This window comes from Natator depressus, chromosome 7 (assembly GCF_965152275.1).
Source record: "Natator depressus isolate rNatDep1 chromosome 7, rNatDep2.hap1, whole genome shotgun sequence".
In the NCBI taxonomy this organism is placed as follows: domain Eukaryota; kingdom Metazoa; phylum Chordata; order Testudines; family Cheloniidae; genus Natator; species Natator depressus.
Window position 1 is genome coordinate 117,303,164 of NC_134240.1, and position 18,050 is coordinate 117,321,213.

The window sequence follows — 18,050 nt, forward strand, 5'->3', positions numbered from 1 at the left end:
GCAAGGGAGAATAGGGTGAGGTGGAGCAAAGGGATTTTTTTTTATTTTTAGGCTGAAAATCAGGAAAAGCTGAGCTCTGTTACTATGGCAACGTGTTGCCAGGAATGCGGCGGAAGCTTGGTAGCATAAGCCATTTAAAAAAAAAAATTGCTAAAATACTGTCCTAGAGAACTCCCCTGAGGATCTGTGCTTAGGAAAAGTGGTGGAATGAAGTGCTGGCGGAGATGGCATATGCTCGTTCGGCTGGATCGACACTCAGCCCTGTTCCCAGTGGAGATGCAGGGTCACAGCAGGTATCTCAGGGTTGAGCTCACCTCATCTGAGGCACAAACCCACCAGCCGTGAGCTGTCACCCTGCAGCTACACTGGGAAAAGGTTGAGTTTAACTAGCACATTAGCTCAGTGCCATCTAGCACTTTTCCTGGTCAAAACCAAGCCTGTAACATCCGGGCCACACCGTTCGGCCTCTGCACTGTCCGAACGCTCAGGCGTGTTGAATCCAGTCCCTGCTCTCCCTGATACATCTCCTCTTTCTCTGACTTGGGTGGCTTGGGAGGGCAGCGGGATTATGGGGGCTGATCGATTAAGCAGAAAATGAACACCAGTAGAAATGGGCTGAAGTGACCCGCTGGAAACACACATAAACACTGGCTGAGTACGGTATGGTTTTCTCCAAATATTCCAGTGGTTGAAGTTAGCCCCTGGGGGTGAAAGTCACTCATTAAAATTGAAGGACTCCAACCCAATGCTGGGGAAATGCATTTTGCATAGGAGGATCCAAAGAGGTGACATCACACTTTCAGGCCTTGTAAGGACAGACTGGGGCACTGGGGCCTTTGAATCCTAAAGTAAATGTAAAGAGGGTAGAAGAGGTTACCATTCTGCTCTGGCATTAGATGACCTCTTGTGGTCCCTTCCACACGATGCAGGGCAATGGAGAAGCAGGGTGGACATGCATGTCCAAAATGAACTGGAGAGAGACAAGCAACATAGTTCACACAGACACCACAAAAGGTTTCAGAGAGTGAGGACATTCGGTCTCAAATGATCTGGGACACACTCGCTGGTCCGGAGGTAAAAGGTGAAGACCATAGAATCATAGGACTGGAAGGGACCTCAAGAGGTCATCTAGTCCAGTCCCCTGCACTCATGGCAGGACTAAATATTATGCCTCATTGCCAACCGATTAAGCCATCCAATCTCCCTGGGAGGTTTCCAACGTAGCAGCACAAGGCATAGCAGAGGGAGCTTATCGTGTGATGCACACGCTGGCTGGCGTCTCTCTGTTACTGTCACGGGAGGCCTGGTGATGTGTTCTCCTAAACCGTGAAGGAGCTGACATTGGCCATCAAAAATGAGCAACGTGTCAAGCAGAACCGTGCCACTGACAGAGACCAATTTATCCCCCATCCCGCCCGCCCTTTTAAGGACCGGTGCAGGCACAGCAGGGGAGAACCCAACCCATCCATAATAGAGCGCTGAGCCTTAGGAAGGGCACCGCGAGTTAGTGCTTCTGTGAAAGGAGCGGGTGGTGTTGGCTGAGGAATTCACTGGTTATCCAGCCAAGGCAGCTGCAAGATAGGAGAATTAGCAAGGAAAACTGGCCCAACACTCAGTGAGCCTCTTACGAGCAGGCTACACCCGCTCAACAGCTCTACCTGGCCCCAAACAACCCCCGCCTACAGCCGCACGCGGGTGTGAAGAGCACAGACTACTGGCTACATAAATGCTGACAACAATTTTGGGTCTGAAAATAGCCCCTTCGAACGTGCGCGCTAGCCAGATGGGGTCAGGCTCCACCGGTCTCTGTCTGTGGTACTATTCAGCGGGGTGGGATCGCTCTGGAAATGGGATTGCACAACTGAAAGGTGGTTGCAGGCCAGCACCAGAGAAGTAGCAGCAGAGCAAGCGTCGGTTGGGAGCAGGGACGCCAGAGATAGCGGCATTCCACTGGTGCCGGGGGCGTAGCGATTAGCACCTAGCTGGCGACTGCCTTAGAGCCTTGGGGGTGGCTGCTTTAGAAAGACAGAGAGGGAGAAAAGTCAGAGTTTCGAGGTTCTCAGTGGGAACGATGGATCTCCAGCACCCCTGAAACTCAGGTCAAGGGTTGTCTCTCAAGTTGGGCACCTAACGCAATGGCCACGCTTGCAACTTTGTACCTTAAGCTCTCTGGGCCATATTTTGCTTTCATTTGCACCAGAGGATGGCACATCCATTGAGGTCTTTTCTATCTGCTCTACCCCATCAGCACAAAGGCTGAAGCAAAATCCTGGTGGGACATGTACCCAGGAAGATCAGTCCTCGAGGATGACAGTTCAACTGTCTGAGTCCTCCTACCTCCATCCCGTTCAGGTCTAGGGTTGCCCATTTTGGCTGGATGCATTCCTGGAGGGGTCGTCCCATGACATAATCTTTAATTCATCTTTAATTCCTGGAGACTCCAGGACAAGCCTGGAGGGTTGGCAAACCCTATCCAGGTCGTCAGGTGAGCAGTGACTGAACAAGCCGGCTCCCACACAGCATCATTTTGTGTGTCTGTTTAAAAGCGAGACAGAACAAGCCAGCCACAATGACATGGCCGTTCCCTTGAGCTCTGTTTCATGCCACGCACCAGATAACAAAGCGCAAGATGAGAAGAGGGTGATTGCTAAGCCTTCTAGCTGCCTGAAAAAGCGAAGCAAAGAGGACAGGGGTTTTAATTGGCTCATTTACTAGTCCACAACGGTCATGTTCCCCTTAATCGAGACTGAAAGAAGAAGTGAGGCGGTGGCAGGGCAACAGAAGGAATAAACATAAACAAGCAATCCGGGCCCAGGCAAGTCACAGGCAGCTGCTGAAAAAAATTGAAATGCAAGAATTCTTTGGTTGCATCCTAACACGTCAGTAAAGTCGCATTACATGTTAGAGAGGCGTGTGGGGGGCGGGGCTTCTGGGCCAGCTGTGCTGAATACTTCAAAGCCGCATCAACTCCCACCTCTGTCTACACTGCTGGGCATCTTGCATGTATAAGTCTATATGAGACCCTGATATTGCCTCTCTCCCCAAGACTATGGGTCCCTGAGCGTAGATGAAGGGATCATACAGCTGTGAATGGCTGTTCCAAGCATCTGAACGGGGCATGAAAAAACTTGTAGGGTTACGGGCAGGCCACAACATTCACACCTCTGCGAAAAATACAGCCGTCTCCCAGGGCTTTGTAATTGGTGGGGGGAGGGGGTGTCAAAATAAGGAGTTTCAGCAGCTACAACAATGTTTTTCCTCTTTGCCACCAAAACAAGAGAGCCATTGCAAGGTCCGAAATGGCAATATTCTGGGCTAGGGTAATTGTGAAGTTGCAGTGAGTAATGTTAGTGTCGTGCATGCAGGCTCAGAGCAAGGATGGGGGCCCCAGTGTAACACCAACAGACCCTGGCCATGGGATCGAACCTGGGGCCTCTGGAGCTTAGTGCAGGAGCCTCTATCACATGAGCTAAAAGCCAACTTTCTGGCCTGAGAGCCACACCGGAGAATAGAACTTGTACGGTTGGCCATGAATGCTCACAAAATTGGGGTTGGGGTGTGGGAGGGGGTGAGGGCTCCGTCTTGGGGGTTCAGGCTCTGGGGTGGGGCTGGGGATGAGGAGATTGGGGTGTAGGAGGGTGCTCCGGGCTGGGACCGAGGGGTTGGGGGGGATCACAGCGGGGGCAGGGGTTTGTGGGGAGGCTCAGGAGTGCAGGCTCTAAGCGGCGCTTACCTCAAGTGGCTCCGGAAACAGTGGCATGTCCAGTCTCTGGCTTCTACGCAGAGGCGCCCAGGCACACTGCCCTGTCCGCAGGTACCGCCCCTGCAGCTCCCATGACTGCGGTTCCCGGCTAATGGGAGCTGTGGGGGCAGCACTTGGGGCGGGGGCAGTGTGCAGAGCAGAGCCCCCTGGCTGCCCCTACGTGTAGGAGCTGGAGAAGGGCCATGCCGCTGCTTCTGGGAGCCGCTTGTCCCCGCCCCGAACAGCTGATGCTCTATATAAACAGGCTAGGAGGAGAATCTGAGGCACAGAGCGGTGACTTGCCCCAGTGGCAAAGCTGGGTTCTATTGCAAGTGTCCTGGCCACTAGCCCATCCTGCAGTACCGGAAACCTTCCAAGACAACCTGCGTTCTGTCCCAGATGGAGCCATTCAGATAACTACCTAAACTCCTTGCTGGTGGTTTGACCCAAACCTCTGCACCTTTTGGGCTTCTTTGCATGTCACGACTCTGCCCAGCTTTGGAAGGTGAGGGAGCAAGAAACCAATTTAGTGATCTGACTGGCTGAACAGCTGTGAAGCCTTAATAACTGTTATAGCTGCTGTTCCTGAACAGTCATTAATTCTGATTAAAAACGAGAGACAGGATAATACCAGAACTACTGAGCCCTGGCTTGGCCTCAGTTCCAAATCCCAGCCTACCTAAAGTCTGAATCGCAGCCCACAGACCCTGGCCTCATGCAGACTTCAGTGTTATCTTAGGCTCCAGCATGCGAGGCTGGACGTTAAACGGGTGATGACCGGGAGGGAGCTGGCAATCCAATGAGCTGCGCCCAGAAGCCAGAGTTAGCAACTGACAAGCTGCGCCCCTAAATTCTAGTGCTGGGACCGTGGGCAAATCATTTAAGCCCAGCTCCTCAGAGGTGTTTAGGCTCCTAACGCCCATTGATTTCAGTCGGAGTTTAGCACCTATGTACCTGCGAGGACCTAGGCTTTAATGGCTGATTCTGACTGCAATTAAAAATCTGCACTGGAGGAGTTAAGCTGTTGCTATGCAGAATGTAACGCTGTGTATCAGAATCCCTACCATCAAAACTGGGACGGATCAAATGTAGGATTAGGTGTATTATTCCCAGGGGAGTTTACCTTGCATCCTGGAGGGTGCACGAAGGGTTAATTTGTTGTGTGCACTATGTGCTGAAAAAAGATACGGGATAAAGAAGCCCTGAGGCCCAGCCCGTTAAAGGGATTTTGGTGCCTAACTCCCACTGAAATCACCAGGACTTAGCTGGCTAAATACCTTTAAGGATTTGAGCCTAAGTTACAAAGGCAACCTCCACTGATCCTGGCTCTGAGCATTTAAATAAACATGGCACCCAACCCCGGGTCTCAGGAACCCAGTGGGTGAGTAGGGCCAGGGCTGGCTGTAGCATGCCACTAATGAGATGCCCGGCACTGAACGGTTTGGCTCCATGTGCTGTGTTAGCTCCCGCCGGCAGAGCAGCATGTTGCGGTCCCAAATGCAGTGATTTGCTGCAAGGTTTGTGTCACGCCAGCCAGCAGTGGGGCCCAGTTAGCCACATCCCCCTGCATGCATATAATTGTGTAACAGGCTACAAAAATGCAAGCGGCACTTTAATGACTCGGAAGGTGGAGGGAGAAGCGGCTCCCTCCCCCCAAGAAATACACCCATTTTGATAACGGTGGTGTATTCCACACCTCCGCTTCTCAGCTGGTGTCAAGAGGCATAGGGCCATCGACGTCAATGGAGCTGTCCTGATTTACACGAACTGCAGGGCTGGCCTGGTGACACCTATGTCCTAGGGAGTCGGCCATATGACCCCAGTCTGCTGCCCGAGGGGAAAGCCCAACCCCTATGTAAGAACCAGAAAACAAGGGAAATCCGCCTCACGCACCAAGGGTAGCATGTACCCTTGCCATCATCACGACTCCAGCTGCCGCTGCACAGTTACGTTAGTCCTGCCCTACAAGGCGTTCTGAGCCGGGCAACTCGCTCCACGCGCACACCCCTGGTCTATGCATCAGTGTCTCGTCTGGCTTAGCCCCACGCCCTTGCTCAAGACTGGGATGGACTGTATGGAGGCAGGCCTTTGCAGGGTATGGCACCCACAGGCTACTTGAGGTGTGTATTCATGAGTGCCATCAACTGGCTTTTTATCTTTTAACTCACAATTTGTATGTGTGCAGACATCGAGCACTCTCCCCATGCCTGATATTCAGTGGTATTATAATACTAATGCTCTCCTTCTCTTTACCCAGCATCTGTCAGCAGTAGAGCACAAAGCCTGTGAGTAACATTAATCCCCATTTTACAGATGGGGACACTGAGGCGCAGGGTAGTTCAGTGACTTGCCCAAGGTCACCCAGCAGCACAGTAACAGAGCTAGGAACAGGACACATACACCCCCGTCCCAATCCACGAGGCCATACTCTGAGAGAAAAAGGAGGACCTCACTGGTGAGACTACATGGATTATAACAACTGATCGGGTAACGCCCCATACACGTCTCTGCTCACATGTAATTAAACAATCCCTGTGCTTAAAGACACACGCAGCACCAGCCATGAGTGAACATCCCCAAGTCCCGGGGTCAGCGTGGATTCTGGGCGAAACTGCAGTTCCTATTTCATCCAAACCAGTTCACTCGGCCCTAATTGGTTTAGTCCCTGTGGTTATTTAACATGTTCCTCACTGAAAGAACTACCTTCTCAGCTCCATCCCCACAATCTGTTAACACTCAGAGCCTGACATAAATGCCCAGAATGGCGGTCACGCCCATTGCCCCTGAACTCACCCTGCAGTCGTGTCGGGTGACGGTGAGCCCCCATGCCGAATGTGCTGCAATGCCTAGGGACCGCGAAGGAGGCCAGCAGATTTAACCCTGGCTAGCTTTGCGTTCGTGGAGTCCAGTGAATATCTCGAGGCGGAGGGAGGTTGCATCCTTTTCATTATTTTTTTTAAAATATCGGGACCAATCCTGCATTACACCCCAAGTGGTGGGCAGAGAGAAATGATGGTCAGAGCAGGAATTTGGCCCATAGTCAAGGAAGGGAAGCGAAGATGCTGAAAGTCCCACAACATCTTTTAATAGGGTTCAGAGCTGTTGGAACCAGTAGACTGTCAGTTATAGAGCCACTGTCAAGGTAAAGAATCAGGTGGCTAAAAGTGGCCTCACCTGTATTCCTAGCACTACGCAGGCTCATTGCAAGGGAAGGGAATAGTAGTGAGACAGGGAGCTCTCGGGGGCTGGGAAAGGCTTTCCATGCTGTGGGAGAAGTTGCCAGTTGCCAGTAAAATGGGGCCACCGGCATCCGTTTCACATTCTGGTTGCAAATCAGTTTTGCTTTCTGGTTCCAGGAGTACCTGAACAAGTTGCCGTTGTGGTTTTCGTGACCAACACAGATTTATCATGACAGTTTAAAAAGCATGTGACATGAAAATGTTTCTAGCCTGGTTCATAACCAGCCACCTCCGTCTTTTCCCCTCACCCTGGTTTTTACTGAATTTAATTTGTTTGGTTACAAACTGCTCCAAATGTTGACCCTACAACGCCTTGCGATGCCCAGCTAGCACTAAAGGGGATTGAGTCTTGCCTTGAAGTGGGCACGTAATCGACTCACATGGTACTCATGCTCGTGTAAATCAGGAGTAACTTCACTGAAGATGCACAAGTGCAACTGGCATAAGCAAGCAGTGAATCAGACCCTTTTGTATTTATTAAGGGCAACCCCACCCCCCGCCATCTCCCTGCCCCTGCCCCTTCCCCTCCCTGATAGGTTCCTACACACTCATTTGCAAAATGTAGCTGGCCCAACACACAATGAAGCATCTGAAATTGGGCAGGATTGTAATTGACACTGGCAAATCTGGGGAGCACTTTTTCTGCCTCTCTCTCACATAAACACTGCACCGATAGTTGTGTGCCAAATAGCAGCTGAACAAGCTTGAGTGAAGGGCTAACTCCCCTTCCACCCCACCCACGGGTTTCTGATGGAAACATCGGCAGCCCTGTTAATTATAACACCAGAGCCAACCTCATACATAATCTAGATTTAAAGGCTTTGAAAGCTCAATGGCAGCTCTCCAGCACTGCCCCCCTTGTGTTCTTTACTTTCCACCTGCCAAACTAACCCCTCTCCTTAAAGACAAAGCAGCGCTGGAAAACGTCCCAGCTGCGATCCGTCACTAGAACGTGGGTGCTTGTCAGCTGCCAGTCTGCTGCTGTAGGAGTACCATGATACATGACAGGAGAATAGCACTCAGATGCTGTATTACAATAATATGTCAGCGGTGGAATGGGGCTTTGATAGGGCTTAATAACCATAGTACTTTGCTGGGGAGAGGGAAAAAGAAGAGAGAGCATGAGGGAAACCCAACAGAAGTCCCGACGCTCATTCTTTCCATCGCCAGCTTGCAGGTCCCAGGAAGATTCCTGTCTGCATTGGTGCTATGTGCGTGTGACGTGTAAATTCCACAGCGCCTCACTAGAACAACGATGTGGCAGGAAAGCTGGTTTGAAAGGCAGATGGTGAACTGGATGGCGGGTCTGTGGGTTCTGCCTTCTCAAAATAAACGAGGAGCCTGGAACTGACCAACAAACGGCATTTCTATTACACAGGAACTATTTGGATATTTGGTTTTGTCCCAAATTGGGGTGAAATTTGAACTATCCAAACACAAAAATAAAAGTTCTCAACAATTTCAGTTTGGGACTTTCAAAAGATTTCATTTATGGTCAACATTAATGGCTCTGTTTGAGCAGCCAGGGTACCTTATGAGAGTTGTATTTCTGGGTCTCTTTCCCCACCCTCCCCGCTATGGGTCCTGTTTTCTAGCCTATCTCCCATGATGCACTGTGGTCTCAGTTTGTGGCTAAGCTACTGTAATGGGAGTGGAAACCACGACTCCCAGGAGGTACCCATAAGACAGAGATTAACATTAATTTGATTTGGGTCACCCCCCCAAACAAAACATTTCATTTTGCTTTTTCCCAATGGACAAGTAGATGAATCGTAGAATCACAGAAATGTAGGCCTGTAAGGGCACACGATAGGTCATCTAGTCCAGCGCCCTGCACTGAGTATTAGAAATAAATCTTTCCTCATAGCAAATGTTGATGGTAACACGACGCCATTTTCCAAAGGGCAAATGTGTCATTTCAAATTTTAATCAGCTTTACCAACGGCACAGACAGGATACTACAAAGAGCCTTTGTCAGGGCAGCATGTGGCTTTATGGAGAGTTAGCTTAATAAAGCACGGCTAACGGTATAGCAGCAGCAGATAGGCAAGGCAAATAGCAAGAGTCAAGATTCAGCACTACTGGGAACAAAAGCTAGCTGCCTGGCCCCCTGAGTGGGCTATTAAGCAGATCAGAAATTGGCGAGGAGGGCTGTTTTTTGGTGACGTTCTGATCTGGTCCCTTGCCCCACTGTGGGAAGGATACCTTTTTTGTTTAATTCATATTTTTCCACCCTAACTGATTTAAAGGCCTCTTCTCCCAATGGACACACACAGCACTTCCCCCATGTGGCTTTACATGCCACGCTAGTACACTGCTGATGTTATGGTTAACAAGTCAGATACATATAAAGGGGCCTCATTCCAATATGGTGCCATTCAACCAAAAACTAAGAATTGCAGCCAAACTGATAAGGTGCGGCTAAGAGCTAGATTTTTTTTTTCTTTGCTTTAGAGTGCAACAACATTTTCAATGCCTCATAACTCGCCCCCGTGCAGGGGTGACGACCAACCCATTTAGAAACGCTGTCCTAGGGCAAGCAAACACTCTGGAGGCTCAGCAGAGGGAGAAGAGCAGAAGCAGCCAGGGCTGCACTGGAAGAGTGAACGACAAGGACGAGCAGTGAAAGAGCAGCCATGGGTAGATCTGATGTACAAAAATACATTTATTTTCAACAATTTCAAAACCACTGCCTTTTTTACAGTAGAAATATTCAAATGGAACAAGAAAACCAAGAACAGTATTTATATATATGTATATATATATGACATGCATTTGTATTACCGTGTTTAATAGAAGTATTGCAATTGTCTGCCCCATTTAATCCTTACAATATAAAAGGAGGGATTTTTTTTTAACTCTTCAAAAGAAACCAGAGTTTCTGACCTTGCTCCTCAAGTGTGATACAGGCAGGCGCCAAAGGGAAGCATGAGGATTTGTGCTACCTTTGCACTCCCCCCCCCCCCCGCCCCATCCCCAGGACTAAGCAAGGGTGGTGGGGCTCCTGGAGCAATTTAGAGCGGCCTCAGGGCTGCTTAACTGATGGTGGCTGCAACCAGGGATTAGCGGAGTACAAGTGTGCTCTGGCTACGCCCCTTAACACAGCCACACCCCCTTCCGCAGCAGCTGTGAGGAAGGGTAGTATGGAGCTGCTAGTTTCAGCCAGCATTATGGCCCAGATGGGCCACAGGGCTTCAAATTTCTTGGTGTTCTTTCTCCATTGTGCTATTATTTTAATAAAAAGCACTTGGGACAGGCTGAACTGAGAGCCCAATCCCACCCACGCTGCTATATTTAGGAGCTTGCCTGAGCAGAGCTAGCGTGTGTATGTCTACCCAAGCGGAGAGTTACACCTCCTAGAGCCTGGGCGATGGACTCTAAGAGAGGGAGAGTGCGAGCATGCAGTCTCAGGGACTGATCCAAAACTCACGGAAGACAGTGGCAAAACTCCCATTGGTTTCTGCAGGCTCCGGATTAAACCCCCGGTTCCTACTGAGTCCCACGGAAGCTGAGGTTTGCTCAGGATTAGAGATGGTTGAAACGTTCCCTCAACACAAACATGGCTTTGTGACTGATACAGCATTTTTGGTGCCAAATCTTTGCATCATTCAAAAATGGTCCTATTTTCCAGCTCTCCCCAACAGCAAAACTACTCATTTTTTGTGGGTTCCCCTCCCTTCTCATGATCCCCCACCCCCCCACCCCCAGCATGCATGGGAAAAAGGCAGAAAAAGGCAAAGGGGGGAGGAACCCCACGAGATTTTTTTTTTTGTACTGAATCAATTCCAAATTTCATTTCACTGGGAAAAAAATCCCTGTAAAATTCTCTGAAAATGTTCAAAGTGAAAATCATTTGGTACAATGTTTTGGTAGGAACCAAGTGCCATTTCTCTGCTCAGCAGCTCACAAAACCTTCGCCTAAAGTCTGAGTAGGGCAAATCACATACACGCACGCACACACCCCCCATATAAATGGGATGCTATTTGAAAATAATGGCCCTGCTGTGACAGTATTATCAGCAGATTGGCCCATTACTGTAAAACACTTTGGGGTTTCAGTAGCAAGGATAGCGTAACAGAACGAGGGTATGCACATGTGATGGATGGAAGCACAAGGTCAGAGAGGAAAGCATAGCCATCAGTCTCCTGTTTGTATCAGGAACTAGAGCAGAAGTGACAGGGTGAGGGAAATTATTTTTAAACCGATGGAAAGGACCTCAAGCATATTAAGTGGCAGATTAGACTGGGAGCAGCAGTGGTTTGAGGTTGTTTTGCTTTAATGTTTCACACAATGCCGTTTCCCTAAATTTGCCTGGTTTGATTGAATCTTGACATAGGGGCCGCTTTTTTCTTTGCACAAGGATCTTCCCAGCCTTTCTCCCCGTAAAGATCTTGGAACCACCTTCCACCTGATGAACAGAGCCCCAGGCATGTGATACTAGTAACTCTTCCAGGGAGCTTTAAAGCCTAGCCTCCTGCTCAGCTCTGCGGGCAGATGACCTGGAACACTGAATCCAAACACCCCAAACTTCGGGGAGTCTTGGAGCTGGTGTCAACTTGGAACCCATCTCCGCTTTCTATAATCCTGCAAGAGGCTGAGCAGCTCCTAAAGGTGCCCCAGCCAGGCACTCTCCGCTCCCTTTGGACCCTTGCAAGACTGGGCCCATTTTTAGCATCTTCCCCATTTCCTCCTGCTCGGAACACGCCCACAGTTCGGAACTGGAACGGAAGAGGTCAGAAGGCTCTAAAACCTTCAGAGAACTTCGCATCCTCTGATACTGTTTTCATGCTGCCTTTCCTGAGGCCATGTTTTGACCAGGCAGCACCAACCATCAAAAGGTATTCTTGCAGCACTTCCAGCCAGGCCTACAAGCAGTTGCCCTGCAAGGCTGGTAAGGAAGCCTTGGAGAACCCCAGCTCAGTTTTGCAGACTCAAGAGGTTTGGAGAAAATGCCGATTCAGCTTTGCACCAGGCTTGAGACTGCAACCCTTATTCCCCCACACAGTCCCTAAATACATGCGTCAGGCCCCATTCCGATACCTTTACTCACACAGAAGTGCCCTTTACTCTGGAGCATGACTTCAGAGAGACTACTCAAAGGTACTCCGCAGTGCGAATAAGGATATCAGAATCTGGCCCATTACGAGCAGGGGTTGTAGGGATCAGGACCGGCTTTCGGAAGCCTGTTCAAAGCCAACTACTTTGAGGTTTGCCCGTCATTGAGAACAAGATCCTTTCTCCTCGCTTCCATCATGTTCTCTACCCAGTGTCACCAGATTCTGCACTGGAAGTCTACGAGCATTGGCTTAGCTCTAGAACTGGGGTGAAAAACCAGTGCGCACTGTTAAAGTGTGTTACAAAATCCTCACTCCTGCCTCTTAAAATCACTCCCCCACTAAAAAAAAATCCTTCCTGTTATGCAAAAAGAAAAACCACCATGTAACACAGACAGAGCTGAAAGAGTTAAATACGACAGACAACTGGAATATATTGAGAATCCCTGTGTTGCACAAGAACTCACATGGGATCCTTGGTGGCCTGGTTGGTGTGTTTGTGTGGGGTTGTTTTTTTTTAAACTTTTCTTTTACTAAACATTAAATTATTTCCCAAGAAATAAAAAGCTATTTACACTGGAATTATCTACAGTATGCCATCGGTATCCTTGCTAGTCAGATGCACAGGTTGGAGCCTCATTCATAAACTTGTGCACGCTTCTTGGTAGCTACTTGTGCATCCCGCCCACCAGCTTTGGAGCCCAAACGGTTAACGCCACTCGGTTTGTTTCCCCATCAAAGGACAAGGAGAATCAATTGAGTGGGCACGATCCGGCTAAGACCTGCAAGTCATTGGGAGCTGAGGGCACTCAGCACATTGCAGAGTCAACTCCAGTGTCTTAGGCTGTTGATTTGCTGCGGGGTGTGGAGACGGGAAGTGGATCATTTGCCTGCAACAGTTCCGTTGAGACGTTCAGATCCACCTAGGAGATTTAGACACATGGTTCCCAGTCATTTTAATGCAAACCGGGCACTCAAATCGCTTAGCCCTGTAGTCTCGGCCTACAATCGTTATTTGTAACCAATGGGAATTTTCCAAATGCTGAGCATCTACCTGCCGTTTATGAATGTGGCCCTGGTAAACAAAACACCTCTCCCCAGCCCCCCAGAAATGATGATAATGACGTATCATTTTCTTTTTTTAATAATAATAATAATAACAATAATAATAATAATTACAAATAAAAAGCCAGAAATGCTGTAGACCAAGTGGATTCTTGCTGTTAAACACTAGTGCAGTTGGGGATTTCCTTTGTGCTTTCGCTGTTAGCAATTGTCGAGATGCTTCCTGCAGAAGATAAGAGGGAGAAAAGGGTCAGGGAAGCTCATGAAACAGCCCAGCCTGTCGCCTCTCGCCCACGGGCAGTGGGTACAGATAAGCCACAGTGCAGCAGGACACAGGCCGAGTCTAGGGAGAGAAGTCGGTTGGTGGTGGGGGGACGTACCCCACACTTCTTGCAATAGCAGGAAACGGATCACATGGGATAAGCCCGCCTGAACCTACCTGGGCCTTGCTCTAGGGTTCCCAAGGTTGGGCTGCATCCCCCACCCAAACATCATGGGAGTCAAGATCACACACATGTGGAAGGCTAACACCACACACACACACACACACACACAGAGCCATCACACATTGATAAATGGCAGTGGGGTCCCAGCTAGCTGGGAAGGGGGAATCCCAGTATGGAAAAGGCCAAGAACAGAGGAAAGTGCAACGTAACCCAAGCTCCCCACTCTGGAGGGGAAATTCTTCCTGACCCAAGATGTGGCTATCAGTTCAACTCTGTGCGTGTGAATACAACCCCTCCGCAGTGAGGTGTCCCATCCCATTCAGACCCTGAGATGTCTTTGTTACCCAGGCCAGTGTCCATTTGCTTTCCTGAACCCTGGTAACATGGACTCTGCCAGTATCTCCAGGGCCAGCGTGCTCTCCGGGTTGATGACTGCTCGCCAAGAGGGAGTCATGCCTTACCTATAACCCGAGTATCCAGTTCTTTCTCCATTAGCTCCTCAGGGTCAGTGAACTCGCTCAGCGTGATCTTGGGGGCACTTTCGCTTTGGCTCACAGAACCGATCATCTCCTGTTCCTTGTCGTGTTGGACTTGAGCGTAGATGTTAACCCACGGGATTTTCCTGCCCAAGGAAGGAAAGCAAGAGGCCTTTTTCAGGCAGTGGCCTTTGGCATTGCAGAACTGAGCTCATTAGAGCAATTAAACCATAAGAACATAAGAATGGCCATACTGGGTCTGAAGGCTGCTTTCCCAACCAATACAGGCCAGAGTCTCCATCACCACCACCAGTGACAGCTTAGGGTCTGGAGAATGAAACAACAGCCACCAACTATAACCAAGAATTTTTGCCAATAGTAATGGACAGAGAATGTACCAAGCAGGGTAAACAGGCAGGGCAGGGGAAGAATCGAACAGACCCAACCAGGTGTATGGGGTGCAAGGAAGTCCAGCAAAGGATGAAGGGGAAGAGTACACCAGGAAGATGGTGCAAAACTCTCCAGCAATGGATAAGGGGTAGGAGAAGGCTCTATTCACCAGGTGAAGGGAACCAGACCCTAAAAGGGGCCTGAACAGTCCAATCAAGGTTTGAGAGTGAACAGGAAAACTCCAGTTAGGATCAAAGGGCCCAGAACTCTCCAGATGAGCCTGTAGATCAAGGGAATCTCAGCTCTGTTTTCAGAAGAAGCAGCAGTAGGAAAGTTACTGTCTTAAGCTGTGAGCGGTGTGTGTGTGGGGGAGGGGGGGAATGAAAAAGAGTTGTCTGATGCTGTGTGGAACAGAGCCTCCAGCTGTCTCTGGGAACCAGGGAGAAAACAAATCCACACACACAAACACACACCCCCCCCGCATTATCCCATCACACATCTGTCCTCGGAGTCCCCCAGAGGTGCAAATATAGTGCCAATCTATAAGAAAAGGACAACCCAGGGAATCACAGATCAGTCAGCTTAACTTCAGTACCCAGAAAGATAATGGATCAAATAATGAAGCAATAAATTTGCAAACACCTAGAAGATAATAAGGTGATAAATAAGAGTCGGCATGGATTTGTCAAGAACAAAATGATGTCAAACCAACCTGATAGCTTTCTTTGACAGGGTAACAAGCCTTGTGGATACAGTCTCGCTTAACCTTCTCATAAATAAAATAGGGAAATACAACCTAGATGGATCTACTATACAGTGGGTGCATAACTGGTTGGAAAACCGTTCCCAGAGAGTACTTATCAGTGGTTCACAGTCATGCTGGAAGGACATAACAAGTGGGGTCCTGCAGGGATCAGTTCTGGGTCTGTTCAATATCTTCATCAATGATTTAGATAACGGCATACAGAGTACACTTATAAAGTTTGCTGACGATACCAAGCTGGGAGGTGTGGCAAGTGCTTTGGAGGATAGGATTAAAATTCAAAATGATCTGGACAAACTGGAGAAATGGTCTGAAGTAAATAGGATGAAATTCAATAAGGACTAATGCAAAATACTTGACTTAGGAAGGAACAATCAATTGCACACATACAAAATGGGAAATGACTGCCTAGGAAGGAACAGCGCAAAAAGGGATCTGGGGGTCACAGTGGATCACACGCTAAATATGAGGCAACAGTGTAACACTATTGCAAAAAAAAAGTGAACATCATTCTGGGATGTATTAGCAGGAGTGTTGTAAGCAAGACACAAGAAGTAATTCTTCTGCGCTGATATGGCCTTGACTGGAGTATTGTGTCTAGTTCTGTTAGCCACATTTCAGGAAAGATGTGGACAAAGTGGAGAACAGAAGAGCAACAAAAATGATTAAAGGTCTAGAAAACATGACCTATGAGGGAAGACTGAAAAAATTGGGTTTGTTTAGTCTGGAGAAGAGGAGACTGAGAGGGGCCATGATAACAGTTTTTACCTCCATAAAAGATGGTTACAAGGAGGAGGGGAAAAATTGTTCTCCTTAACCTCTGAGGATAGGACAAGAACCAAGGGGCTTAAATTGCAGCAAGGGCAGTTTAGGTTGGATATTAGGAAAAAGTTCCTAACTGTCAGAGTGGTTAAGCACTGGAATAAATTGCCCAGGGAGGTTGTGGAATCTCCATCATTGGAGATTTTTAAGAGCAGGTTAGACAAACACCTGTCAGGGATGGTCTGATAATACTTAGTCCTGCCTTGAGTGCAGGGGACTGGACTAGACGACCTCTCGAGGTCCCTTCCAGTCCTATGATTCTCTGATCCCTGTAATGAGTGACCGCCACATACACACACTTCTTTCGCAGCCAGGGTTCCAAGCTGGGAGAACAGGTTGCAGCAGGGATCTCTAACGCATCGGCTGAGACTCTTACATACAGACTCAAAATAAGGAGGCTGTGTGGAAGCCAGCAGCGTGCCAATTCTATAAATTTGCAGAATTAAACATTTATGCAGCCACATGCTCCCCCTTTCTCTAAACAGAAACTTGGTATTCAGACAGTGATTCTAGCTAATCATAAAAGTACACACTGCCAGTGGACCGACAGCTCGGAGGAAGTGGGAGACGAGCGGTTTACTTTATGCCCATTTCTCTATTGAGAGCTGTTGCATGCTATAATTTCTAATCCAAAGAGGCAGCGGGCTTGGGGTTTAAGCATGTTTTCTGCTCCATGACCCTGCCATTAGGCACTCGGGGTTCCGGATTTCACCCCAACCTTTGTCATTTGCAGTGGCGTGTGTTGGTTTGGACAAAGCAGCTAAGAATGTAGTCCTCTACAGCCCAGAGCTGTCCTGCCCCACATCTTTGGAGAGAGTGTAGGGTCTGGGCTCCCCATCCCTGGGGCACAGCAAAGTCATACCAGGCACCTGTAATGATCCCGCCTGGGGAGGTGGGAGGGGTGCATAAGGCGGGGAGCACTTTTCAGGGGGGTGGCGAGGTTCAGAGAGGCTGCATTTAGGATGCCGTCGATGCTGCAGCATAGGGGCTATCTTTCAAGGGGCTGCACACACTGGTTTGCCAAGCTGCCTGGTACTGACTTTCCTCTTTCTAGGTGGGTACTCTACACCTGCTCTGCTTCGAGGCCCCAGCCCCACTCCACCCCTTTTCCCCAAGGCCCCGCCCACCTCTTCCACCCCTGCTCTGCCCCCTCCTCCCAGTGCCTCTCACACACCGCTGAACAGCTGATCAGTGGGACCCACCAAACAGCTGATCGGCAGGTGGCTGGTGGGTGCTGAGTACCCACTCTTTTTTTCCAGGGGTGCTCCAGCCCTGAAGCACTGACTCCTCTTTACTAGCCCACTCCCCTTGTACCAAGCCCCAGATACAACTCGATTAGAAAGCCTCATGTGGGGCCACAGGCAAGGGAGGAAAGATTTGGGATTTTGCATCACTCCAAGAGGAAGGTTCCGATAGAAGTCCAGCCTCTAGTCCCCACATTCTAGGGCAGAGGTGTCATTCTCCATCTCACTGGGCCTCCTGTCCCTGGAATAGCATCCCATGCTCAGGAGCAGGGCCGGCACTCCTTTGGCAAGCTGCATTTCATCACAGCGCGGGAGCAGAGAGCAACAGTGAAGTGGCTTTGTGCTGTCGACCTGACAAGCGTAGGAGGCTGAAACGCTGCATCTGAGCCGATGAAAATCCTGGGCACTAAGGACTTGATCCTATTCTCCTGAAACCAATGGAAGCTTTCCCACTCACTTCAGTGGCCGAAGGATCAGAGCACTCAATTCCCATTGACTTCAGTGGGCTTCGGATCAAGCCCGTAGGCAATGGTATCAGCCAATTTCAATTTAAAAAGCTCAGAAATGAGCGGCCTTTCCTTTTGATAAGTACAATGATACTGATTTCAATTTGGAGCATAGAGCCCAGGCCCCTCTGAGTGACTGCCTTCCACTCTCGAGACCCCAGGCTGTCTGCAACCCGAGAATCCCTTAGGAGGCACAGCCTTACATCCTCCTGAAGAAGAGTCAGAGAGAGACGCGTACAGCTGGGACCTGTCGGGGAAAGGCTCTGGTTTGGGAGTTAAAAACTTAAAACGTATGCATGCCT

General features: G+C 49.3%; 1 protein-coding gene across 1 annotated transcript in view; it reads right to left on the bottom strand.

Moving 5' to 3' along the window:
- Positions 1-11,673: 11,673 nt before the first annotated feature.
- Positions 11,674-18,050, bottom strand: part of LOC141991181 (VPS10 domain-containing receptor SorCS3-like) — a 468,227-nt gene continuing 461,850 nt past the window's right edge. The window contains exons 26-27 of the mRNA XM_074959394.1: positions 14,009-14,169; positions 11,674-13,324 (exon numbers count right to left, since the gene is read on the bottom strand). Of these exons, the coding sequence (XP_074815495.1) occupies positions 13,260-13,324; positions 14,009-14,169 (226 nt within the window). The 3' untranslated portion in view covers positions 11,674-13,259. The remainder of the gene's footprint in view (positions 13,325-14,008; positions 14,170-18,050) is intronic.